Raw genomic sequence first — 27,809 nt, 5'->3', positions numbered from 1 at the left:
TTGGGCAGGAGGCGTTTGGGTTTGGATCGGGAGCCTGGGCTAGCTGGAGCCATGGTGCAGGTCTACAACTTGCACCCGTTTGGGTCGCAGCAAGTCGTTCCTCTGAAGCAGGAACCGGCGCTCTTCTGCTGCGGGCGCGACGTACTCCTGGTGGTCTGCGGCCCCGGCGCCTGCAAGGTGGAAGTGTTTGCAGAACTCTGCGAACCACTCGGCTCCTTCAGTACTCTGGGCCGAGTACTGTCCATGGCGTATGGCGAAGTGGGTAAGCGCAAGCCTGACTGGACATCCAAAACCGAGTCGGAGGGAAGGAAGGCAGTTCACTAAACATGCTGCCTTTTCCAAAGAACAGACATTTCCTTTATAAACGACATCTGGGCTCATACATCAGGCGAAGCCAGGCTTCTTGTCTTGATGAGCGAGACAACAATTTATGGAATTTTGAGACCATTGTTGGCCTGGTGGGCACTCTGATCCACTGATCCTTTATGAAATCATGCCGGGAAAACACCTAACTCTTTAGGTGTTAACAGACACCTAACTCTTTAGGTGTTAACAGTAGAAAATTAGACGACATATAAATTTAATAAATAATAAACTTATATCATTTCCAGTATGTTAATTACCGCCACCACCCTTGTTCCCCTTCCTACCTTGATACTTTTTCTGGGAATGTGGAGGCATTTATAAACGAAGTTTCTGGAGCTCATTATGAGTTCAGAGGCAGGCTTGAACAAAGATGATGCTAGAGGCTGACATTTTGCTTTGCCTTACACCAGTTTCCTATTGAATTAAAAGAAGAATGAGCTAGAGGAAGAGGCCAGTTATAAGTATGGGCCTGTCCCCAGGCAGCATACTGAGGAACCCCAAATGTAAACTGAAAATCATGCCTTCAAAAAGCAAGGATGAGGTTTGTACAACATCAAAACTAATGATTAGTGCTTAGTTTGAAGGCAACCTCATACTGTAATCACAAGTTTATCCTTCCAGTAACTTGAGTTTTATAGTTGAGCCAAGACTTTGTCTAAGAATCCTTATTCTACTTATTCTATAATCAATATGATCAGCATCCTTGTTAATAAACTGCTAGGATTTTCATATTAACTGTTCTTAAAAGGCATATAAAAACAGTCTTACCCAGTCGGTGATGTTACACAATCCCCATGTAGTAAATCAGGGTATTGCAATATACAAGTTTGCTAATTATGATAAATACAAATACAAAGTCTCAGGGCACTGTTACGCATTTGGCATGATCTTCTGATGGAATTTCCAGCTAATTCAAGAGCTAAACTTAGTTCACATTATAGTTTGATTATACAAACTTCTATGTTTTACTTTTGTGTTTATGGCCAATCTTTTTCAAAATCAGTTTTTGCTTTTCAGGAGATTATGTGGCCACTATTGAGGAGAAACACAGCAACCTCTTCTTACGAGTTTACGTTAACTGGAGATACATGTCCTCTGGTAGCTCACGCGTTTGTGTGCGGATGCAAGGTCATAACCCAGAAGCTTCCTATACTGAGAGTTCTAAAGAACAAATGTCAATCATAGAAATACCTCTTTCTGATCCTCCCACATGTTTCTCCTGTTGCCCTTTATCAGGAGACCTACTGATTGGCTGCAAGAATAAGTTGATATTATTCCACTTGAAGCATTTAATTGTGAGTGAGGATGTAAAAGTGATGGACTTTGAGCGTTCCTTAATTTTGCACATGGAGAAATTCACCCCAACAGAAGTTGCATTTTGTGCAGGGTATGTTGCTGTCACAGCAGAACTGGAAGTCCTTGTCTTCAAGTTACTAACTGGGGAGAAAGTAACTTTGGCTGGTAATAGCAAACAGCATATCTGTGAATTTGTAGAGCCTGAAATACCCGTTAATGAAGGTCAGTATGATATTTAAAATACCCAGATTAAGACTGTGCCTCCCAAGATCAGGTTTTCTGGTCTTGAGAAAAGCAGCATACAGTTGATCATTAAAAAATCATTCTTTCAATGTTACAACAGTGTGGATGAGGGAACTTAACCACCTGTCCTCATAGTTGCGGCCATTGCAGCCTTCCTGTAATCACATGTTTGCAAGTCAGATGCTTAACAACCAGCTTACAGTTATGACATCATGGCATTCCACATTGATTGCCAACAAGTAAAATCAATGGAGAAGATGGCAAGAGGGTGCAAATGGCAATCACATGATTGTGATCACCATGGGATGCTGCAATCATGTGAGATTCATCTCACAACCAACTGGGATTGCTAGTATGTCAGTGTGAGGCATGTGATGTTATGCTTTATGACTGCATTGCGTAGCAATAGCTCCCAGTCCCAATTATTGATAAGCAAGGACCACCTATACAAGATTAGGCTGGTAGTGTTTCCTCTACTAAGTTCTAGTTTTCTTGAGAGTTGAAGACATTTTATACTAACATTCTTTTCCACTTACTAAAGGTACAAGAGAGGAAGTTGATCAAACTCAATCAGAATCAGATGGGTTTGTTTTCTGTCAGCAGCCCGTGGAGCTTCTTGGAGAAGAAAGTAGCAAGTGTGAGATACCTATTATTTTGGAGTCGATTAGCTTAACTGGTGAAGATTTAAATTTCCAAGTGCAGTATGTTCTGTACAGGTAATAAAACAGATCACTAATAATATATTTTTAGATATACATTGTACATACAGGACACAATATTAATAACAATTCCTCTTTGAAATGCATACTTTAACTTTGCCCTATAGTAGGGCAAAGCAACAAATATCATCATCTAATATCACTGGTTGGCTGGATCCACAAACCTGGTTTAACAATTTGTCAAGCAAATCTTAGTAACCTGGTTCATATAACATGCTCAGCTGCAAAGTATGTTTACAGCTTACAATAAGCTAAAACTAAACAAAGCATTCTGTGGATATTCATCTCTAGTTTCTATCTACTATGATGAAATTATTGTCAGCAGCTTACATAAAATAAAAAATAAAACATCCATGGTTCACTTAAAATCTAAGTTGGGGGGGGGTGTCTTCCAAAACAGCATAAACAAATGTTCTTTTTCCAAGCTGTAGATAAATAGGCAATGTTAAAATCATCTCTGTCTATATTAATTTGTCTTTCTCTTTAGCTGTTAGGACAGAGTCCACATGCATATTGTTTTCCCTCTAGTGATGACAAAACAGCAAGCATTCTCTAAAAACTAGTTATTCCAATGGCATGATTTCCTCTCTGATAGTGTTGCTCTAGCTTTGAAAATGTAGTATTTTATGTCTCTTTCTCCAGCAGCTAATGTTAGCTAATATAGTGATATATTCTATAGATTATGTTATTATAAATAACTTCATAAATTATATAAAGTTATCAGTATCCAACATTTTCCAAAATAAATCAATCATCAACTCACAACAGTTTGTCAATATACTGTCAATGTTATAATGGTCTTAGAAAAATTGGGGTACAACCTATCCTTGAAGTTAATCATCACAACACCCCAAGGGGATGAAATTGCATTTCCCGTGCTTGGCAACTAGTTTACATTTATAATACTTGCTGCCTCTTGCAGTCATGTGATTCTGATTTGTGACTCCCGGCTGGCTTCCAACAGGCAGAGTCAATTGGGGAACCCAGAACTGTGGTAAAAATACTTGTAAAATCAGTCTGGGCACATTCATTTGATTTCCATGTTAAATAAAAGGCAAGATAAACAATGGATGGAAACTAATCAAAGAGAGATCCATCCTAGAACTAAGGAGAAATTTCCTGAAAATAAGAACAATCAACCAGTGGAATGGCTTGCCTTCAGAAGTTGTGGGTGCTTCATCACTGGAGGTTTTAAAGAAGAGACTGGACAACTACTTTTCTGGTATGGTATATAGGGTCTCCTGCTTGAACAGGAGGTTGGGACTAGAAGACCCCCAAGGTCCCTTCCAACTCTATTGTTCTGTTCTAATTCACCAAAGAAACAATAGGAACACTTACATTGTCTTATGTGCCAGTTTTCGGAGGCTATTTTAGCCAAAAAATGCAAATTGTTAAAACTGTTAAAGAATGCCCTGAATTTGAAGACTAGTCAGTGTTACATACTTGTTTGCTAATGCACAGAGATCTTAACTACTTCTGTTATGCCCTGCTTAAATTGGATGCTGTTTCTGACTTGAGCAGAAGATGAATATGAATATGAAAGAGCAAAAAAATTGCATAAAGATTCCTGCGATCTCATTGTAAAAGTAGAAAACAGCTAGCTTGTCGTCTTTTCATTTGTCACTTTTCTTTGTAGGCATTTTGCTCTGGATGTGTCCTCATTTCCTTTTTCTGCTGAAGATGCCAAACTGCACTCTCTTCAGCTGCTGCCAATACATGAATCAGGTACATTTCTGAATCTACAGCAGACATGTCAAACTCGTGATGTCATGTGATGTCACGTGATGTGTCAGAACGTTTTCCCCATTGCCAGCAATGGGGTGGGCGCAGTTTCCTCGTGACGCGTCTGGCCCGACAGCCGGCAGTTTGACACCCCTGATCTACAGTATCATTATGGATGTTGTGGAGAAATGCATCTCATTTCCAATATTAGATTCCATCTCATTTCCAATGTTAGACAAAGCTAGAGCTTATACTGGGGAAATATTTTCAATAAATGTAATACCATATATTGACAGCAAACTTTAATTTCAGTAACCTCAGAATTTGGATCAGAGTCATATTTAAAATAGTTTTAATTGTGAGAATTTCAGAATCATAAATCCAATCATAAATTGGAATACTGTGGCAATTTAGAAACCTATATAAATTCAGTTGAAAACTTCTAGGGGGTTATAATATTTTTTTAAACAAATTTCTGTTTTGAATTCATTTTTTACTTTAAAATTTTCTCAGAGTTACAGCTTGTAACATGATGTAATGAAGTTGGAATAAGGAGGATCTGTTGATTATGAGAAGAGACTGTAGGAACAGTCTGTGTAATAATAAATAATCTGCAATGATTAATAATAATATAGTAATAATAAATAATTTGGAAGGGACCTTGGAGGTCATCTAGTCCAACCCCCTGCTAAGGCAAGAAACCCTATCAGACAGTCTCTTGTTGAAAACTTCTAGGGGTGGAGCATTCACAGCTTCTGGAGGCAGGTTGTTTCACTGATTAATTTTTCTAACTGTCAGAACAATTAATCAGTGGAACAACCTGCCTCCAGAAGCTGTGAATATTCAGGCTGATATCAACTTTGTCCACCCTTCACATACAATTAATGGCAAGTTCCAGGGATCAGAACTCTAGTTTCTGTTGATCTTCTGGATTTAATACCAAATTCATCAGGGTAAGATCAATTGGATCTTACTGAACTGGGCTGAAAATCTTTATCCTGACATTTTGGTATTTTGTAATGCGATATTAAATATGGTCTTTCTGGCTTATTTTATTTCAGCTGTTAAAATTGCAGGGTTCTTGTGCTCAGCCCACAAAATATCTCCTAATTCATATGGTATAAATGTTAATCTAGTTTTAGATGCTCTAATGTTACTAACGTTAATTTTGCTCCAGGATCACTTGGAGTTTACAGCATGTAAGAAAGCTCTGCATCAGATGGTTTGCACCAAGAAATTGCCTAATCAGTCATTTCTTCTTCTTCCAGAATGTTCCTCTTGTGCTCCTCTTGTGCTTTTTTTACTTCTCCCATCAGAATATCAACATTCTGGCTCCACTAAATATACTCAATTCTGAATTAGGTTATATGTATGTAGGGAATTTCTTCCCTCCCTTTGGGATTTTCCACAAGGTTTGTCTGGCTTTTGTATTAAGGAATTTCAGGTTTCTTAAGCCTGCTGGGTTGTTGTTTTTTATTATTTATTTATTTATTTATTTATTTAACATGGGTTGGCACCATTTTTGCTGCAGTGGAATTGGCTGTTACAGAAAGCTTGTTAACATATATCTTCCTTCTCCGGCTTGATGGTTTGTTTGTGGATTGAGTTACAGTGTATCATCCAGACACCCATGAATGAGATGAGTAGCCATACAAATCAAATACATCTTCTTCATTATCATCATCATCATCATCATCTCAAATTAGCCAGACCTCTACAGTTCATCTGATTCAAAATTTCTAAAGTTGCTGGATTGAGAGAAGGCTCCAGCTCTTACCTAGTATCTGGTGATAGATTTTCTCTTTTTTCATCTAGGGACTTCTGTCACAACTAAGAAAGAAGATACAACTAAACAAGAATTCCTGAGTTTGTTTTGCTTTTTCTCCCTACCACACGTGGCATACCTATACACAATCAATGACTTAGTGGAACTTATTTCTACCTACCAGTATTCAGAAAGATCCCAGCAAGCAGTTCTTACACCTCAGTTCCTGCATGTCATTACAAGGTATCACATTTTATTGTCCATCATCCTTCATTAAGGTCCAGAACATTCCAATAGCGGTTCAGGTTCTGTGTTGAGAAATTGGTTGCAAAGTTTGAGGACAGCTGACCAAGAATATCTATTGATAAGAAAGTAGCATTTATGTTTCCTTCACCAGATATACAGACAAAATTCCACATGCAACATGAAACATGAAATGAGACAGGAGTTTAATGCTGGAAAGGAAAGAAGTTTTATTGTAGAAAATCTCTATAGCCTGCAGTAGAGATCTAAAAGCTTATGTCTTTTGTGTTTAAGAATTATATTATACCATAGATTCTGGACAAGCCATTATTTAACTGTAATTGGTTAACTTGCAGTGGCTGGATGGTATTAAGCCATATAATATTGTGGTACTAAGCCATATAATATTGTTCCCAAACCATAGTAATCATATTGGGAGTTTGCACAGAACTAGCAAGATTTTTTTTCTATTATTCAGCTTAAATTTATCAAATCTGCACATGACATTTCATCCGTTCTATATAGAAGGTTTTATCGCAACCCAGACATTATAAACAATATTCTTATTCAGTAGAGATCTTAATTAATTCCTCTTTATTGATAAGAGCACTTATGATTTGCATCTCCAAGATAGGATTGTTGAGGTGATTCTATTGGACATATCTGAAGGAGATTATCTGGAATCTAGCTCTAGCTCTAGCTGATTAGTTCAAACAGTAGTTCTATATATTTCACAGTGTATTGTGTTTACATTGTTACACACTAATAATCAATATTGTGTTTTCTTCAACCAAATATTCTATATGCTTTAGCATTCAGCCCTTAAAATTCTCCTGCTTGCATAGTCTGTTAAGAGTTGTAGTTATAACACATCTGGAATATAATACCTTGGCAGTGGCTTGATGGATATATTCCAGCCAAATTCCTCTTTGTTTTCCCCTTAGCAACAACCTGCAGTGCTTTACAGTGAGATGTAGTGCAGCAGCAGCTCGGAACCAAGACCCCTACATTGATACAACATTAAAGGTGCTCTGATTCATTTCTGAGATTAGCTTTGTTTGTTTCCAGAGTCCACATGTCCTTAATTGTGATGCAAAAGTAGGCAACTATTTGGAAGCTGTTAGCCTCATTTAACATTTTTCAGGGCAAGAGTCATAGTGAGCACCACCATGACTCTTGCCCTTCCAAGGATCGAAAAGAGAAGCTCTTCTATACCTCTAGACAAAACCAGGGTTGTTCTGGTTTACTGCGTTTGCATGGGGAGTGGGGTAGTCCAGAGGGCAATGGAGAGAAAAGTGACATGGAGATTGGCTTCCAAACAATGCGGTAGCATGCATCAACCAAACAATAAAAAATATGCGTCATTTGCGAGGGTCATTAACTCAGAAAGGACAATCGGATGAAATATAGCAAAAACTGTCAAAATTCAGTCAAGGTTGAAAATAACCAAGACTGCCTATTAAATCCAAAGGATTAGTTGTAGAGCAGGTCCAGAGGGCAGGGCACGTCCAGAGAACCAGGTGAGGTAGTCATGAAAGAGAAATAAAAGATGTTTTTGTTATTAGGCTGTTTCAGTGAACAGCTCAGCCTCCATCCCAACCTGTTAACATGCTCCAGATGTACAAGGACAAAGGTTTTGGAACAGTGTTTTTTTGAACTCAGCAATTTTAAGACGTGTGTGGATTTCAGCATGCTGGCTGGGGAATTCTGAGAGTTGAAGTTCACACATCTTAATGTAGCTGAGGTTAAGAAAACCTCAAATACTGCATTAGAGGCAGCATTGACTAGCTGTGGGATGACTTCATGGTGAAGATGAAAACGGGATTTGAAGAGTTCCAAGATGGACACAATAAGAGCAAAACTAACATAAAGTGATGTGCATTTCAAAAGAAATATTTCTAACTTCATCAGCATATTTGAAAAATTAAAGCTGTCAGTATCTGATCAAGGAAGTTGTCTTGAATTAGATAGTTCAGTGAAAAGTAATTTAAACCCCATTAGGAGTTTTGTCCAATAAAAATCTCTGGAAACAGATGACTGGATATCATTCCAATCTCATTGGGTAGCATTTTATTAGAAGGGTTCAGAAGTACTCCTAATTTAATGATACCTGAATAGTGTTTAAAAATGCAGCTTTCAAATTGTGAATTATTAGGAAAATGAAATCAAATGTCTTTATAAATATGTATAAAGCTGTAGCATCATCACACCTTATAAAACTACTATTAAGAAGCCCACTGAGATTTAAGAAACCTTAAAATAATGAACCTTGGGCTGATTTTATTACCCGGTTTGGGGAGAATTTTTTATTCATTCATTTGGGATACCACTTGATTTCCAGTGACTCTTGGAGCAAATTTTAAGGATCAGATGGATGGATGAAACTTTTGGCCAACCTGGGAGGGGACTTTGGGGTCACAAATGGGTGTTGGAGGTTGCCAGGTGATCCATTTTCTGTTCTAGAAAATTTCAAGATGTAATAATGCAAAGATATACTGTTTCTTCACAGGCTTGTCCCCCTGTATCTCTTGATGTTTGTACCTTGAGGATGCAGCTTTTTATAGGGCTGAAAGCCATCTCTCACTTCAAACACCATATCATCATTTTGACAAAAGCAGGTTCTGAGGACATTCTAGAGAAAAAAACATTTTCAAGAAGACTCCTGTAAGCATAAAGGTTTCAAGTTTTGGGGTGGAGGCAAGATTTTGATGTTTGGGACCAAAAGGAGATCATTCAGCAACTGATCAACTGGAACATATATTCTTGCCTTTCCGTTGCTATTGAAAGGATTCTAAAATAGCTGATAAAATTATTATGGTTGTGTAAACTTAAAATTCACAAATGCATATGTATCCTTTCAGTTACCGATTCTAAAATAGCTGATAAAATTGGCATTGGTCGTGCTGGTGAATGATCTCTGGAGGGCTCGGGACAGGGGGCATTCCTCTGTTCTGGTCCTATTAGACCTCTCAGCGGCTTTCGATACCATCGACCATGGTATCTTGCTGCGGCGTCTCAGGGGATTGGGAGTGGGAGGCACGGTTTTACAGTGGTTCTCCTCCTATCTCCAGGGACGCTCGCAGTCGGTGCTGGCAGGAGGGCAGAGGTCGACCGCGAGGTCTCTCATTTGTGGAGTTCCTCAGGGGTCGGTCCTCTCGCCTCTCCTGTTCAACATCTATATGAAACCGCTGGGTGAGATCATTCGTGGTTTTGGAGTTGGGTGTCATCAGTATGCTGATGATACCCAGCTTTTCCTTTCGACCCCAAACCACCCCAGTGATGCCCTCACCGTGATGTCCCGTTGCCTGGAGGCGGTTCGGGTCTGGATGGGGAGGAACAGACTTCAACTCAACCCCGACAAGACCGAGTGGCTTTGCATACCTTCATCCCGGGTTTATTCGGACATTCCACCTCTCGCTATGGGGGGCGAATTATTACCCCCCGTAGATAGGGCTCGCAACTTGGGAGTCCTCCTAGATTCACGGCTCACCCTGGAAGACCACATAGGAGCTGTGACTAGGGGGGCTTTCGCCCAGGTTCGCCTGGTGCGCCAGTTGCGGCCCTATCTAAGCCGGGATGATCTATGCACGGTCACTCATGCGCTCGTGACCTCTCGACTAGACTACTGCAACGCTCTCTACATGGGGCTGCCCTTGAGCACCACCCGGAAGCTCCAACTGGTACAGAATGCAGCCGCGAGAGTTGTGTTGGGAGTCTCCCGATACTCCCACGTTACACCTCTGCTCCGCGAGCTGCATTGGTTACCGGTTGCCTTCCGGGTGAGATTCAAGGTACTAGTAATGGTATTCAAAGCCCTACATGGCAGGGGTCCGGAGTACCTGAGGGAACACCTGCTGCCGGCATCGACTTCCCTCCGCCCTGTGCGTTCCCACAGAGAGGGCCTCCTCAGGGTGCCACCGGTCAGAGAATGTCGACTGGTGGCCCCCAGGGGGAGAGCCTTCTCTGTGGGCGCCCCGGAACTATGGAATCAGCTACCGGTTGAGCTCCGGACGGCGCCCAACCTTCGCTCCTTTCACCGCGAGCTAAAAACATACTTTTTTGAACAAGCTGGCCTGGCCTGATGAAGGGATTGGGGGGGGGGTTTGTTATGGTTATTTTATTGAGTTTTAAAGATGTATTTTAGTATGTGGGCATTTATTTAATCTTGTTTTAACTTTTGTAATCTGTATTTTTATTCTTGCCCTGTTCACCGCCCTGAGTCCTTCGGGAGAAGGCGGTATAGAAATAGTATTAAATAAATAAATAAATAAAATTATTATGGTTGTGTAAACTTAAAATTCACAAATGCATATGTATCCTTTCAGTTACCGAAAGGCTGATAACATCAAACCTAAGATTCCCTCAGAATCTGAACCTGGATGGAATTTGTATATTGTGAATACAACTTCAACTCTCCAACTCTACAAAGAAATGGTACTGTGCTATTCTGCATTTATTTTATTGACTTACAGAAATAGGATAATGTACTGTGGCCTAACGAGAACCTGAAAGTGACCCCTTTTTTCTGCTTTAGGTAGACTACAGCAAGACCTATGAAAATGTAAGAACAGAGAGTTGTATTCATCTCTTAAGTGAGGCTCATTTGCTAGTCAGAACAGCTTTAATGGATCCTGCTCTGAAAGACTCGGAGGAGAAGGAAGCTCTCCTAGCAGCATTTCATGAGAGTTGTGCTCTTCTTGGAGACTGTTACAGCAGGTCTGAATATTTTGTGCAAGAAAAATCTTTATTTCAATCATATGAAAGGGATGAAATTATACTGGGAACTTCATTGGAGAATTGTCTTCTTAAAGACCATGCACTGCCTTAGAGGCCACCTTTGATTCAAGATTAGCACTACTATGTTCTTGTCTTAAGGAAGATAAATAATCTCTGTACATCTTCAGCTTAGCTAAAAGAAATAAGGGAGAATAGGTCAGCCCAGAAATGTATATACGGTATGTACTGTATATATATATTGTGTGTGGGGGGGTGGAGCACCCAGTCTAATAAATATAAAGCAGTCTGTTCTGCATTTCGCTCCAGTCTAGGAGCATTTTTTGGAGGCAGACATCACTACTGTGAACACTGTAAATTCAAATTTTTTTGACAGTCACAAAATTTTGAATGTATACATATACATACACACACGCACACACACATACACGTGTATATATATATATATATATACACATACACATATACATGTGTGTATCGTGTGTGTGTGTGTGTATATGTGTATATATATATATGTATGTGTATATGTATATGTATATATGTATAGATATAGATATATAGATATAGTCGGAAACGACTAGCATGCATGTGCGGGGGAACCTTTACCTTTTTATAGACATGTATATATGTATGTGTATCACATACATATTTCCACAGTATATATTATGCCAGTGGAGGATTTCAACTGATTTGGACTGCAAGTCCCATAATCTTTAATAATAGCAGAAAATGGGAGTAAATTCATTTCGAGGATGCAGAATGTCTAAGAAAATAAAGGACGTGGCAATCAATCTTCCAATCCCCACCTTTTTTTTTGCTTTATATAGGATATGATTAAGAAGCAGCTTGAATTTCTGCTTTCAACTGCCCACATTTTTGTCAAAAGGAGTTTTCTCTTATAAGTCAAGACAATACACACAGAACAAGAGCTTTGTAGTTAACCTAGCTTGCCTTCATCTCCATCTCAACTTCTATTCTCCTGGCTCTTTTCCTAATTTTGTACTGTGGTCTCTACTTATCCACCTTAAGAGCATATGCTAAATTTGAAGAGAAAGTATGAAATCTGAAATTTCCCATTCTAATGGTTGAACTTAATATTCTGTAAGCTATTTTCCATGTCTTGGTTTTCTTCAGAGGTATTTGAATTACAGTGGCTAGATTTAAAGTTAAAATCACATTTAGAAATTGTGGAGGGAGATATACAGCCTGGAAAAGACTAAATTTTAAATTATGTAAGAAAAATTTTACAATGAGCTAAATTAGAGCCACATTTATGAAAAATATCATGTCCTCTTCTTACAAAATAAACCTGATCCGTTAGCTCTGTGTCTGTAGTTCCAGCACAAGACTATTGTAAGACCAACTCTAATTTTAGTTACCCATACAGAGAGATGATTACATTGTTAAAGTGCTGTGAATTAAATGGATTTTAATGTCTCTTTGTTGACTTCTATGCTTTCAGGTTTGACACCAAAGACTTCCATCTTGCACTCCCTTATTATAAAATGTCTGGCCTTTCTATATCTGACATTCTGAAGCGAGTAACATTCGAAGATAAAACCCAGAAGTATGAAAAAGGTTTTATATTCTACTTGCAGCACTCCTTGTATGAAGACATAGATGAAAAGCTAAATGAAGTAAGATGATGGATTTCTTTGCTTGTCCTACCTACATATAAGGTTCATGTCTTGTGTTGATTCTTTTCTTCCATTCACAATAATGAACAAAGTCAATAGAGTAAATAAAGCATTTAAGAAAATGAGTGGGACTACTGTTACTGTTGGCCACCAGAATGTTAAATAAATATGCAGGGAAACTAACTCAACGTTTCCTCAGAAATTAGTCGTGTTGAACTTAATCCTTGGTAAGTGGATTTAGGATTGCAACCTTAAACAGTGAATAGGTGTTCTGTTATAAACTGAGAAGCTATACTTCCCCTGTGCTGTTCATAAAAGAGAGCCAGTTTAGGATAGAGGCAGCCCTTGACTTACGACCAGTTACTTGGCTTTTTTTTCTTGAAAACTGGTGTTAATCCCCATTTCCATTTCAAATGTGTATTGCAGGCAATGGATTTGCTTAACAGCCATAGATTTGCTTAACAACCACGGTGATTAGCTTAACAATCACTACAAAAAATGTTATAAAATCAGGCTGATCTGTTTAACAACCAGCAGCAAATATAACTATAATTGTGGGTTCAATTATGGTTTTAAGCTGAGGACTATCTATATGGCTAAGGCACTTGGCTAGAAACCAGGAGGAGACCATGAGTTCTAGTCCTGTCTTAACCACAAAAACCAGCTGAGAGACATTGAGCCAATCACATTCTCTCAGCCTTAGGAAGTATGCAATGGCAAATCATTTCTGAAATCTTATCAGGAAAATTACAGGGACTAATACAGGCAATTGCCAGGAGTCAAGACTCACCTGAAGGCATCAAAAATAAAAATCATTCTTGAGAAGATGACGTGATTATCTCAAAGGGCAGACAATTGTCCAGGTTGCCTTTGAGAGTGTTCTGCTCTCCCACAAAGGCAAGAAATTCCATTGGCGTAGTAGAGGACTTCCCAGGATAGTTTATATTTGGCAAATCTCCTTTGACTGTGAATGCAGCCATTACATGCTCTCAGATGCCTAATATTGTAGGTGTTGTGACTCAGGGCCAGCCTGTGGGTCCGACAGCCGGCTCTGATGTATCGGATGACTCTGAGGGGGAGGAGGGAAACGAACCGGCTGATGATGGTTTGGAGGCTTTGCAGAGTCCTCAGCCGGGGACCTCTTCTCAGCTGCGTGAGCCCGAGAGTGCGGAGGAAGATGACCCACAGCTGGCCCTGTTCAAGGACGCCCGACGCAGGAGGCAGTCGAGCAGGAACAAACAAAGAAAGGCTGCAGGACTCCTCGGGAGGAGGCACAGGGAGACCACGCCCTGAGCTCTCTATAAAAGGAGTGTTTGGGGAGGGGCTGGTTGCTGAAAGCAACTTTTCCGCTTGAGAAGTCAAGCTCTAGTGTTTTTGTTAACTGCGTAATTAAATCTTGGCAGAAGCCTTTTAGCCTTGGACGCTTTCCAGTCTCTTCTTTTTGAATAGGGGTTGCGAGAAGAGGGCTGGTTCAGAACAGTTTGCTTTCAGCCACCCACCCCTTATACTACGATGGAGCAGCTTCTTGCCGAGAATGCCCAGCTCAACCAGCAACTCACCTTGCTTGGCCACTCAGGTGGCACAACTGCAGGCTCAGGTACATGCTGCCCCCCCACCCAGGAGGAAATGTCAGATAGCTATGCCGGATAAATTTGCTGGTAAACCAGAACTGTTTCCTGCCTTCCTGGGACAATGCCAGCTTTATATCAGCGTGAGAGCAGCTGATTTCCCCACTGACCGAGATAAGGTGGGATTCGTGTTGAGCCTTCTGTCGGGAGATGCAGCTCGTTGGGGCACGCCTCTGTTGGCACAGCCTAGCCCTTTGTTGGATAACTTTGGGGGGTTTTGTGACCATATGCGCCTCATGTACGAGGACCCGATTAAGGCGCAGACTGCCACCCGACGCCTGAAAGCTTTGAGGCAGGGTCAGCGCCCTCTACAGGCCTATATCAGCGATTTCCGGCTGCTTAGCCAGGATTTCGCCTGGAATGAGGCTGCGCTCGTGGATGCCTTTCAGGATGGCTTGTCAGAGGAGATGTTGGATGAGCTGGCCCGCGTGGACATTCCCTCAGACCTGAATGGGCTGATCCATCTTTGTCTGCGGATCGATGCCCGGCTGCAGCAGCGTGAGAGTCGCCGTGCCACCCCACAGACCCCTGCCGCCCCTGTTGTGCGTGAGCCCCCAGTCCAGAGGGAGGAGCCAATGGAGCTGGGTGCCGCCAGTTCCCGTCTATCGGTGACGGAAATGGACAGACGACGATCGGAGGGGTTGTGTTTTTACTGTGGGGACCCTGGACATTTGGCTGCTTCTTGCCCGAAGAAGCGTCAGCGGGCGTCAGTGACCAAGCCGGCCCTGAGAAAGTCCCCTGCTTTGCTGTCGGGAAACGGCCCGAGCCCGATCTAGACGGTGTGAAAGATCGGGCGATCCACAACGACCACGCCGAGCGACGCCGTTCCGACAGTGCCTGTGAACCTCCACGGCATTTGATTTTGGAGGCACGACTGATCCTTCCTGGCAAGCCAGAGGGGATTCCGGTCCATGCCTTAATTGACTCTGGGGCTACCACTAACTTTATGGATTCGGCCTTTGTGGCCAAATGGGCTGTTCCCCAGTGTCCAGTGGATCCGCCCATGCTTGTGGAGACCATCGATGGTCGAGTGCTCCTGTCCGGGCCTATTACGGCCGCCACGCAACCCGTGTGTATGGCCATCAGTACCCATGTGGAGGCCATTCAGTTCTACGTCACTTCGGAACTGCACTTCCCCGTGGTCTTGGGACTGGCGTGGCTCCGGGCGCATGATCCACAGATCTGTTGGTCTCAGAACTTGGTCACCTTCCCAAGTTTGCAGTGCGTGGACCACACCCGCCATATCTGTGCCGGCCAGGTGGAGGGTTCCCCAGGGGTTTCCTTGCCTCCCGAACTGTCCGACTTTGCTGACGTGTTCAGTGAGTCAGAGGCGGACCAATTACCCCCGCACAGGCCCTACGACTGCTCCATTGACCTAGTCCCTGATGCGCCTCTCCCAGTGGGGCGTTTGTACTCCATGTCGGAGCCCGAGTTGGCTGCATTGCGGGACTTCCTGACAAAGAACTTGGCTCGTGGTTTCATCCGGCCCTCGTCCTCGCCAGTGTCTGCGCCCGTGCTCTTCGTCAAAAAGAAGTCGGGCGAGTTACGACTTTGCTGTGACTACCGGAAACTCAACGCTATCACGGTGCGTAACCGCTACCCGCTGCCCCTCATCCCCGAGCTCTTGGACCGACTCCGGGAGGCTAAGATCTTCACGAAACTGGACCTGCGTGGAGCTTACAACCTCGTCAGGGTTCGGCCGGGTGATGAGTGGAAGACGGCGTTTGGTACTCGCTATGGACATTTCGAGTACACGGTGATGCCGTTTGGCCTGACCAACGCCCCCGCTGTGTTTCAGCATTTTATGAATGACATCTTTCGGGATCTGTTGGACCAGTTTGTTGTGATTTACCTGGACGACATCCTGATTTACTCCCCGTCGCGTGAAGCGCATCATCAGCATCTCCGTCAGGTCCTGCAGCGCCTCCGGAAACATCGGCTGTTTGCCAAGTTGGAGAAGTGCCAGTTCTACCAGGTGACCATTGATTTCTTGGGCCACCGCATTTCTCCTGAGGGCATCGCCATGGAACCGAGTAAAGTTGAGTCGTTGCAGAGTTGGCAACCCCCGCGTCGCGTGAAGGATGTTCAGCGACTTCTTGGATTTGCCAACTACTATCGGACATTCATCCCTGGCTTTGCTGCCTTGACAGCCCCCCTCACCCGGCTCCTGCAGAAGAAGACTCGGTTCCAGTGGAACGCCCCCGAACAACAGGCGTTCCAAGCTTTGAAGGACGCCTTCATGAAGGAGCCCATCTTGAAGCATCCTGACCCGCAACGGCCGTTTGTCGTGGAGGCGGACGCCTCCGACATTGCCATTGGGGCCGTGTTACTCCAGGCAGCGACGCCCAACGGTACCCTTTTCCCTTGCGCGTATCACTCTCAGAAATTGAATCCCTCGGAGCGCAACTATACCATCTGGGAGAAGGAGCTGCTGGCCATCAAGGCGGCGTTCGAGGCTTGGAGGCATCATCTGGAGGGGGCGCGGCATCAAATCGAGGTCCGGACGGACCACAAGAATCTGGAAAGCCTGCAGACCGCTCGGAATTTGAACCAACGCCAGATCCGGTGGTCCCTCTTCTTTGCGAGGTTTGACTTCTGGGTGCGGTACATACCAAGCGGGCACAACCAGAGAGCGGATGCTCTGTCCAGGAAGCCCGAGTACACCCGAGTGGAAGACAAGCTTCCGCCCAGGACAGTGATCCCCGTCGAGTCTTTTGCTGCGGTGCGGGAGCCGGTGGATATACGGGCTCGGATCCGGGAGGCGCAGCAGCAGGAGGCGTGGGTGGCTCAGCGGAAGGAAGAGGTGGGGCCAGATTCGCCTTGGTCGGTCACGGATGGACTCCTGTATTATCGTGACCGGCTCTATGTTCCAGGAGGGCCACTCAGGGGACTCGTCCTCAGCCAATGTCATGATAACCCGGCTGCGGGGCATTTTGGCCTGTTCAAGACTCTGAACCTGGTCTCCCGTACATTCTGGTGGCCCCGAGTCCGACACGATGTCCAGTCTTATGTCACCTCCTGCGTCCCATGCAGGCAGGCCAAGTCAGCGACAGGGGCCCCGCCTGGTTTACTGCAGCCTTTGCCAACGCCCAAGAGACCCTGGGGGGCTGTGTCCATGGACTTTCTGACGGATCTACCCCCATCCTCCGGCTTCACGACAGTGTTTGTGGTGGTGGACATGTTGACCAAGATGGCGCACTTCATCCCCTGTCGCGGCTTACCGTCAGCTCGCGCCACTAGTCGCATGTTCATCCAACAGGTGTTCCGGCTGCACGGCCTTCCCGATAGAGTCGTCTCCGATAGGGGGGCCCAGTTTACAGCCCGCTTCTGGCAGGAGTTGATGCGGGCGTTGGACATTAAGGTTTGCCTCTCGTCCGCGCATCATCCTCAGACCGACGGGGGTACCGAGAAGGTCATCGGCATCTTAGAGCAGTATCTGCGCTGCTACGTTAACCTGCAGCAGGACAATTGGGTGGACTATTTGGCCATAGCCGAGTTTGCCTTTAACAACTCGCAGCACACCTCCACGCAGATGACACCGTTCTTGGCCAACGTGGGTTATCACCCCCGGTTTTTCCCCCTTTCTCCCGTGGACTCACCGGAGCCGGCAGCGAACGAATTCATGGCGGAGTTACAGGCAATCCATCGGTTGGTGCGACGGCAGCTGGAGAAGGCCAAGGCTGACTACAAGAGGTTCGCCGATCGGTCGAGAAGGGATACGCCTCCACTATCGGTGGGGGATCGGGTCTGGCTGTCCACCAGGAACCTGCCATCCACTCGGCCGGCGAGGAAGCTGGACCACCGTTACCTTGGACCGTTCCCAGTCGAGGCCGTCATCAATCCGGTCGCCTATCGTTTAACTCTGCCACGTTCCCTGCGCGTGCACCCCGTCTTCCATCGGTCCTCGCTGGTCCCCGAACAACCGGCCTGTCCACTTCGCCAAGCGGAACCTCCCCCATCAGGAACTCGTGATGGAGGCAGCACCCCCGAGTACGAGGTCGCCAGCATCAGGGATTCCCGCTGGCTGAAAGGTCGCTTCCAGTACCTGATCGAGTGGAAAGGGTACGGGCCGGAGGACTTCACATGGGAAGACGCGACCGCCGTTCATGCCCCTGCATTGGTGACTGCTTTTCACGAACAGTTCCCATCCCGACCGCATCCGGATCGGCAGACCCGGGGGAAGGGCCCTGCGGTGCGGGATAGTGTTGTGACTCAGGGCCAGCCTGTGGGTCCGACAGCCGGCTCTGATGTATCGGATGACTCTGAGGGGGAGGAGGGAAACGAACCGGCTGATGATGGTTTGGAGGCTTTGCAGAGTCCTCAGCCGGGGACCTCTTCTCAGCTGCGTGAGCCCGAGAGTGCGGAGGAAGATGACCCACAGCTGGCCCTGTTCAAGGACGCCCGACGCAGGAGGCAGTCGAGCAGGAACAAACAAAGAAAGGCTGCAGGACTCCTCGGGAGGAGGCACAGGGAGACCACGCCCTGAGCTCTCTATAAAAGGAGTGTTTGGGGAGGGGCTGGTTGCTGAAAGCAACTTTTCCGCTTGAGAAGTCAAGCTCTAGTGTTTTTGTTAACTGCGTAATTAAATCTTGGCAGAAGCCTTTTAGCCTTGGACGCTTTCCAGTCTCTTCTTTTTGAATAGGGGTTGCGAGAAGAGGGCTGGTTCAGAACAGTAGGTTCCTCCAAAGATGATGTATTTTGCCCAAGTAAGTAGACAGAAAAAGTTGGATCTTGAAAGAACTGTTGCAAATTATGAGCATTTCATGATTCAGGGATATATCCAGTTCTCTCATGAGCTGCTTCACATTATTTTTGATATGTTATTATGACCTTTTAGAGACTTTGATAACCGCTGATTACATTTATGCCTTGTGTTATAAATAAGATTGTAACAAGAACTAGATTGATATATCTGTCTGCATTTTTAGGACTGGGCTGCAAAAGTGCTCCAGATATTCCACCGTGCTGAGCCAAACCAAATACCCCACATCCTCTGCAGTCCTTGCATGAAAAATGTATGCCCTAAAATGGCAACGAAGTATCTGGAAATGATAGAAAAGGTGGCTCCATCTGTTGTGGTGACATTGGCCAAGGCTTCAGTGGCTCTGAAAAAGGGGGATTGGGATGGATCTAAAAAGGAGCTAGACAGCCAAGCAGAGGTACAGATCATTGGGGGATACATATCCTATATGTATACATACATACACATCATTACAGCACAATAGAGGTAATTAGTATCAACATTCTGCTAACAATTGTGTTTGGAAGTAGATCTTCCATGAAGGTTTTCCTCCCTGCAGATATTTCAGTCTGTTCACTGTTTTGGAGAAGAACAGAGGTACAGGAGTAGAGCTCCCATCTGCAGACTGAAGGTCCTAGACCCCAGTATCTCAGACAAAGGGAAAAAATCCCTGTTGCAACTATTCCTTATAGTGCAACAATCTAGGTGGGCCAATGTCTTAGCATGGGGTAAGTTTCCATTATCCTCTCTGTGGCAGTCAGGAAGTGAGAAGGGTTTGTTTTGGCATTCAGTCCTAAGGTTGAATGAATGATTCCTTTTTTCATGAGGGAAGAGTAAATGGCTGTTCTGTTTTCTTTTAGATATAGTGTTTTTGCAATTCACATTGTTAGAGAATAAAGATAGAAGATACATTGCAGAATAAGAGATTTGATGGATGAGTTTATGCTCTAGTTACAGCATTTTTCAGATGAATATAATATCCCTCCTCTGTTTTACATTCCTCACATTTTTGTTAGTTTTCCCTATTCCAATGACCTCCAGATGACTTGAACTGAAAATAGTGTAACAGGGTTAATGGGGGTGATCCACCACATCAGCAGAGTACCAGGTTCAGTATGGATGTTTTAAGTATCAGAAAGGAATTGTGTACCTCCACGTGGAACAGCATCTTTTTGCTGCAATCTTATTGGCATTCTTGCTCAGGGTAGCTTATCCTGTGCATAATATTCTCTACATTTTCTTGGCTAAATCTAGTCTGTGGGATTGAACATGTTTTTGTCTCATCACAAAATGCTGAGGCTCAGAGAGGTGGTGCATGTATTTCAGGAGTTAAGTGAAAATACTAGGTCCCGTTCAGCTATGGATATAATGAGCAGCAGGAATTGAGAACAATCTTTCTTCACATCCTTTCCAATAAGACTACTCCTAGTGGATATACAGTATTTACAAATAATAATTGCATTATTTGCAAATCAGTTTTTAATTCTACAGTTTTCAGGTCATGGACTGAGGATGAACTTGATAGAGCTCATCTAGAGCTATTGGCTGGTGACTGAGTTAATGTTAATTCAAAATGTATTTAATCTGCTTTCAGCTTTATGCGTGTAAACCTAATTAGTTGTGACTTAGTAAAGCATGATTAAAACGTCTGTCAGTACAATGTGAGTGTAAACCACAGCAATGAATGTGTCATGGCTTGATCATTCTGCAAAGGAAAGCAATGAAACATTGGATCCCTTAGCTTGTTTACCATGTAATATCCATTAACATTAGGAATACCATCTACACCCTGGTCTTTTGAAATAAATATGGTCTAAGCATATATTTTGGCTAGATTTTTTTAAAAAAATGAATTGGCTACCATTCAAAATGTAGGGTGGAATGCTAGCTAGATCTTGTATTTTGTCTGCAGATGAAATTGGTATGTGGTTTTATTCGGGAGCCAAGACTTCTAAAACAGCACATTAAAGGACAAATGTTCCCAACTGAACTTGCTTTGTACCTGAAAGACACCAGACCTGGATTTCTCCTAGCTTCATTATTGGCTTTACATGAGAATAACAAAATGGAACTGGAAGAAGCAGACTCTTATATCAAGGTTTGTTGTGCACCATTTTTTGCTCTTTTTATTTATATATTTATTTAGGAAATTTTACATGGCCGCCTACTCACTCATAGTGACTCTAGATGGCTTAAAAGTATAGAAAATAAAATAAAAAACATAACCCCTACCATCCTTGTAGTTAAAATCTATCAAAATAGTTCTGTTTCCAGTCTATAGACTTTATGATTAAATGATATATAAAAGTTGGAGTCATTTTTTTTCTCCTACTCTACGAAAGAAGTATAAAAAATTCAGTAGTCTAATTCATGTAATAGACAATTAATACAGCCAAAGATTGATTTGAATTGCTGTCACTGAAAAGCATGGCTTTTAATGGGAAAATGGCATGATAAAGCAATATCAATTCTAAGTGTGGATTTTTTTCAGGAAAATACATCTATTCTTTCCTAATTTTGTATTTATAGCTGAATGTAATAGTATGCATATCAGTTAACCAAAGTAAGGCTTGTTTGCGGTTGGACTTAAAGTGAAGAATGAACCCACCGATTCAAGCTTAGCATTATTTAAAATAAACTGTGATTGAATGTTGGAGTGAGCAATCTTTGATAGCCAGTGACCTCCCCAGCTTTTGAGGGGAAAAGAGCTGCAGTGTTGCACAGTGCAAGTAATTCCTTTTTTATATATTTTTGGAATGCAGATGCTGAGTGGTAAAAATGAAGATGCTGTTCCCCAATTCTTGGTAGACTTCTGGGAAGCTTTGCTTGTAGCATGTACTCAGGAAGAGATTGCACAGAAGTTGCATTTTAAACTTGCTACACAATATATTTGGAGACTATCCAGGAAAGAGCTTCCTGACACTGAGCCTTTAAAAACCACTGAAGATTTGGTAAAGTACTTTGGATAGGGAAAAGAGACAGAGTGTACATCAGGATAAGCCAAGGCTGGAATAACAAAGCAATAGCACCTAGGCTTATATACAACACCATAATGCTTTACAACACTCTGAGCCATTTACAGAGTCAGCATATTGCCCCCCAACAATCGAGGTCCTCAGTTTATCAACCTTAGAAGGCTGGAAGGCTGAGTCAACTTTGAGCGGTTCAGGATCCAACTCCAGACTGTGAGCAGAATTAGCCTGCAATACTGCATTCTAACCAGCGCACCATCAGGGCTCTTGAAACCATTTAATGGGGAAAAAACACAGTTGATCAAATCCATATCACAAGCTAGATCAAACCAGGTTAGAGCTATCAGATCTAGTCTGCAAAATATATACAAGCAGTAGTTGGGAGCAGAGAAAGATAATAAAAAAAATTACTCTGCTTCTATCTATTGATGGTCTAGATTTTTGCAGTCTAGATCTGTTAATCCTGACAGTGAAATGTGAACTTTGCACAAATGTATAATGCAGAACATTAAAAGGTTCATCATAAATGTCTTGTGTTAGTGATTTACCAGCCCTCTGTATATCAAAAGGATTGTTCAGTTGGTAGTAATGAAGGTCCTCTTCTTCAAACTTAGTTTTTTTCTTTCTATAGAAAAGTCATAGAACAGTGATTTTCCTATATACAAAGAGCTTCATCTCTTTAACAGTGAATTAAAAATTTACTGTTCGTGAAGAATAAATTATACTTATTATAATCCAAATTGCTTTTTCTTGTGGCCTTCAGAAATAGAAAGAATAAAATATTTATTTTTCACATTTTTGAACCACCCATCTCCCTTGGAGATGGACTTTGGGTGATATACTATTTTTATATTTTAATGTTTTATTGTATATCAAAATTAGAATTTTAGAAGGATGATTAAACACTGTTAAAATTAGTTAAAAGGCAAAGGGGGGCTCTCAGAACACCAGTCAGCCTCATGGCTATGTGCTTTCCTAGGCTCCTCACAGGAGGCCACAGACCATATCTTAACTCCAGGAAAATGGAGGCCTGCCTCACTTTCGGCGGAAGAATATTCCATAGCGCAAGGGCAATGACAGACTCTCTTCCTAGCCCCCACCATTTGGAATTCTTTAACTGGTCTGCAACATACCTTCTCTGCTTGATTGGGTGGGATGGGCCAATGTAATTTTTTATTTAAAAATAAAAACTACAGCTTGAATTCTTGTACACTACATGATAATTGTCTTGGTTCCATGGTTTGTAGTCATGTGGCCTTATAAACTATCCATTTCTTGGAGACAGTTCTATACCAAGTTTATTTTGCTTTGAAGAGAAAATTGGAACTAGATTTTGGTAGGAAACATTTTTTTTAAAAAAAATTGCTGGACATGAATTGCTGGTGTGGATTTTCTTGTTTTCCTACGATGTGCTTCCAGCTGTATTAGAGATTTCTATGTAGCTTGGGCAGCACAGAGAGTATTCTGTGATCTTATTACTGTAGCAAAGGGAAATTTGGCTGTGTAACTCTTTGCATAGTTTAATTTGAGAAAAAAATGATATATTAAATCCACAGATACCAGCAATAGAGGATACTTAAGAGAATTGGTGCTGTTATGAAATTGTTATTTATCTGTCTAAATGCACTATTAAAATGTCTATTTATAAAGGCTTTGCATTTCATAAGAAAATAGTGCAACATCAAATAGTAGGTTATTGTGACTATTTTTAATTAAGTAAAGTTGATTATCTTTGCAGTAAATGTTAAATGAGACTAGAAAGCTGAATGTAAATATGCTTTCAGTGCAAATGACTGTCTTTTTTTTTACAATAACTTTTGTTTGGTGGTTTCAGATAAATTCCTGCAATGATTATGGACTTATATTTTCTTGGATTATATTCATGATGTCATTAGTACCTCTTCCTGATTGGAATTCATGTGATGACCTTTCAAAATTACAAGTATGATATATGTTCACACCCTCCCTCTCCCTCTCCCTCTCCCTCTCTCCCCTATTCTATAATCAATAGGTTTATGATTAGATAAGGAAATAAAGCAGTAGGTGAATCTTGAAATATTGGGATGAATAGTGGAAGTCCATGTTTCTGAGTGTCTCGGTGTTAGGTTTCAACATAGGCATACTAGATTTAGACGCTTATTTTTAACTTTTTAAAAAATGTTCCCTTAATGAACGGACAGTGTCCTGCCATGGAGGAGATGGATGACTGCAAGTGTTGTGCAAGAAATAAAACCCACAGAGCCAGCCTCTTTCTCCTCACATTCCTTAAAATGTTTGCATCCCAAGGACAAACTGAAGGAAGTCTTCTGCAGTCACACTAATAATTTCAATAAGCCTTCCAGCCTCAAATGCTGAGCATATAACCAACTCCTTCCTTGAGTAATCTCTGCCTCTTCCCTCCACGTGAGTAAGATTTTCTAGCATAAGGAGTCAGCTCTCTTTTCTTCCCAACCAGGCACCACAGAAGGATGGGAGAGTTGGTTTATGCAGGCCTGGTAAGGGTAATCAAGCAGGTGCTTTCTCTGCATGCTTCTCTTTGTCCTATTCTGGCATCTACTGTCTCCCTCAACCTCCACCCCAACTCTCCTCCCCCCACCCCCAGCTACTCTTCTCCAGATCAGCACTGAGTTGCAGACATTCAAAATCTGGTGCTGTGGCTTACTCACAAGGATGCTGGTGTTTTCCCTTCAGCACAATCTCTCAAAAACTTCTGCCTTAAACACTCTGTCCTGAGACACACACACCTCACACACTGAAACCAATTCTGAAGATATAATACTTTGCATCAATATGAAAATATCCTAGTATTAAACAAGGAAAACTGTTCTAGACTGAGCAAAATAGTTATTACTGGCTATTCTTTTACAGACTAGCATCAAATAGCAAAGGGGAAGGAAGACTTAGCGTCTAAGTCAAATTCAGATTTGTAGTTGCTTCAGTTCTGTACTGTCTTAATCAACCTTGCAGTTTTTAAAGATGAAAGCCTCAGTGAGAGCTATAACTTTTAAATCCTTAAGTTCAGAAACTTCATATCAAAATAAGTTGTGCAATTTCCCCCCCCCCTTTTGATGTCACTTTCCAGACCTACCATAATATGTCTGTTCTCCTGTTTTTTCTGCAGTCTCTCTTATGCAGTCCATCCTTCAAAATATCCTCCATTCTCTCATTTGTGAAGAATATTCCAGAAGATTCTATTTCTGGTCTGAGCATACATGTTCTTTGTGATACATGTTTAGGACAGCATGAAGCAGCTATTGACAAACTTCTGGATAAGTGCCCTGAAGCTGTCATACCTTATGCCCAGCATGAGCTGAGGGATGAACATCAGGTGAGCGTTAATAATCATAGCTATCTGCCATTTTTTCCCTTTCCTCCTAAAATCCAAACCATTGCAATTTCACATGAACATTTTAGTACATAAGTTCCTCATATGTAATTTTATTGTACCATATCTAGTCAATAGTTTTAAAACTGAACAAAGTGACCCCGTTATGTTGAATGTGGGAAATGTATAACTTCTATTTTGTTTAAATGGTGAAATGGGCATACTTGTCAGAACACATGGTGCAAAATTTTGAAGATTATAAAGTATTTTCTATTGTTTCCTCAATGTAGTTTCCCAGCCTGGCATTTGCTTGCCTTATCATATCTCATACTGTAAAGTGATCGTGTTCTCCTGAAATATAAATGTATGTCTTTGATACGTGATGGCTGAATAAATTGTGCAGGAGTTTCTTAATAATAACCACATATGTAGGTTATGCTGTCAATAGATCATAGATGTGTTTGGAAGTATATTGGGTTACTAATCCTGTGTATGCATTTTAAGAATCAACAGGAAGTCTTGTATGTTCTAACCTTGCCCAATCTCAGTTGTTTTGAGTCCATGCTTCTTAAATTTTCTAACCAGTAAAACCAGCAGACTCTCAGATTGAAAAAGGCTAGTCTAGGCAACGCTCACTGACATTTGTAGCTCTAAAATGAAAATGGAGCAATATAATTATGAGGGGTCCTTGGTGCTCTCTGAGCTTGCTTGTTTTCTTGCAGATGTTTCATTACCCAAACATCAGTGCTAGTCATTGTATTTATTCCATTTAGACAGTGTCTTTTCAGAATAACTACCTGATGTTCTGAATTACTCCAATAATTTAGGTAGGAGACAAGATGATAAATAATATTCACAAGTTATCACAGGCCGTTCGTTGAATGTCACTGTCCTTCCCCAATGCTCTTTGGCACTTTGAATGGCACTAGAGGGAGCTCTCATCCCACTTCATTGGTTGATAGATCTTGAACCTCTCCTGAATGAATCACATCTTGAACACAGGAGCAGCAAGTCTGGCATATTTAAAGGTTTGCTATTTAACATGCTCACTGCCATGCTTTTATGAGTAAATATAAGCAGCAGCAGCAGAAGATTTGGATTCCTTTAAGAATAACACTCTTGATTTTCTATCTGGATCTTATTTTCTGACTGGCTTTAGGCTTTGTGGTGGAACAAACTTCTTCCTGAACTCTGTAAACGAACCAGACATGTTGGTGAAAGCTACCCTGTATTTCTGTCATCACTGCAAGGTAACAAAATGAGTTTTTATAGCACAGAGCTTTTGCAGTACATTGAATAGCCTTTCGCTCTCAAGATGATGTTGTGAGTGTTTACACTTCAGTGACTAAATTGAAGAACCGGATTCAGTGCAAATCACACATTTTTCTTACATGCAGACCACAAGTAACAATCTTCAAGGAGCAATGTTTGCTCATTTATTTATTTATTAAATTTTTACGCCACCCATCTTACCCACATTAAAAGTTGGTGGAGATACAGGTAGTACTCAACTTATGATCACAATTGGAATCAGAATTTCTGTTGGTAAGCAAGGCAGTTGTTAAGTGAGTTGCACCCAGTTTTGCTACCTTTTTGCCATGAATGTTAAGCAAATCAGTAGAGTTGCTAAGTGAATCAGGCAGTTGTTAAGCGAATCCGGTTTCCTGCCCCCACTGACTTTCCCAGAAGATGGCTGGGAAGGTTACAAATGGCAATCAGGACTTTGTAAATACATGCTGGTTGCCAAGCTTTCAAATTTTGATCACTTGACCGATGCTATGGCGGTTGTAAGTGTAAAGATAAGTTGTAAATCACTTTTTTTTCCAGTGCTATTGTAACTTTGAATGATCACTAAATGAAAGATTGTAAGCCAAGCTTTACTCAGGAGTATTAAACACAATGTTTGTGTCCTTTTTGTCCAGAAACATTATCAGTCATTGCCACGGCACTGGAATTGAGAGACTTCCTTAATGTTTTACCTGAAGATGGGAATGCAGCATTCTTCTTGCCCCACTTGCTTCAGTGCAGCAGAAGATTGGTGACTTAAACATAAGGAGAAGCATCAGCCATTTTGGATTGTTCTTATGGGGTGCAAAGTACTCAAATGAACAAAACCTCATGATGCAACTATTAACTGAAAACTTTAAATGCTGGATACCCCAGGCATAGTCTCATGTACACGGGAAGAGTAGGGTTTGATGGATCTCCAAAGATTGTCATCCGATGTGTGGTAGGAGTACAGTACAGGTAAACTGGTGATTCTCAGCCTTGGCAGCATGAAGATGTCTGGACGTCAACTCCCAGAGCTCATAAATACTGAGCTAAACACATAGAGGAGATGTTGGTAATATGCACCCTCATCCCTAGCCTCTTCTGTATTAAATTTTGAAGCTTCCCAAAAAGCACTGCAAAAAAGCA

At 42.2% G+C, this 27,809-nt stretch overlaps 1 protein-coding gene across 1 annotated transcript; it reads left to right on the top strand.

Annotated features, from left to right (window-relative positions):
- HPS3 (HPS3 biogenesis of lysosomal organelles complex 2 subunit 1) lies at nucleotides 1-27,809 on the top strand. Its single transcript, XM_083364425.1, has 17 exons — nucleotides 1-262; nucleotides 1,384-1,884; nucleotides 2,447-2,621; nucleotides 4,261-4,349; nucleotides 6,162-6,354; nucleotides 7,299-7,380; nucleotides 8,864-9,018; nucleotides 10,680-10,788; nucleotides 10,889-11,070; nucleotides 12,551-12,725; nucleotides 19,282-19,512; nucleotides 21,007-21,192; nucleotides 21,857-22,045; nucleotides 23,901-24,008; nucleotides 25,188-25,394; nucleotides 26,551-26,641; nucleotides 27,314-27,809. Exons 1-17 carry the CDS (start codon nucleotides 52-54, stop codon nucleotides 27,436-27,438), a joined length of 3,009 nt encoding a protein of 1,002 aa, XP_083220551.1. The 5' UTR covers nucleotides 1-51; the 3' UTR covers nucleotides 27,439-27,809.

Source organism: Vipera ursinii (assembly GCF_947247035.1).
Source record: "Vipera ursinii genome assembly, chromosome: 5".
Lineage (NCBI taxonomy): Eukaryota > Metazoa > Chordata > Lepidosauria > Squamata > Viperidae > Vipera > Vipera ursinii.
This window is presented reverse-complemented; position numbering and strand designations above follow the sequence as displayed.

Bases quoted from the DNA above. Each gene is read 5' to 3' on its own strand.
- HPS3 (XM_083364425.1), top strand. From the start codon at position 52: ATGGTGCAGGTCTACAACTTGCACCCGTTTGGGTCGCAGCAAGTCGTT. The intron at 11,071-12,550 runs GTCTGAATATTT...CTATGCTTTCAG, and splicing joins CTTGGAGACTGTTACAGCAG to GTTTGACACCAAAGACTTCC. The intron at 26,642-27,313 runs GTAACAAAATGA...CTTTTTGTCCAG, and splicing joins ATTTCTGTCATCACTGCAAG to AAACATTATCAGTCATTGCC.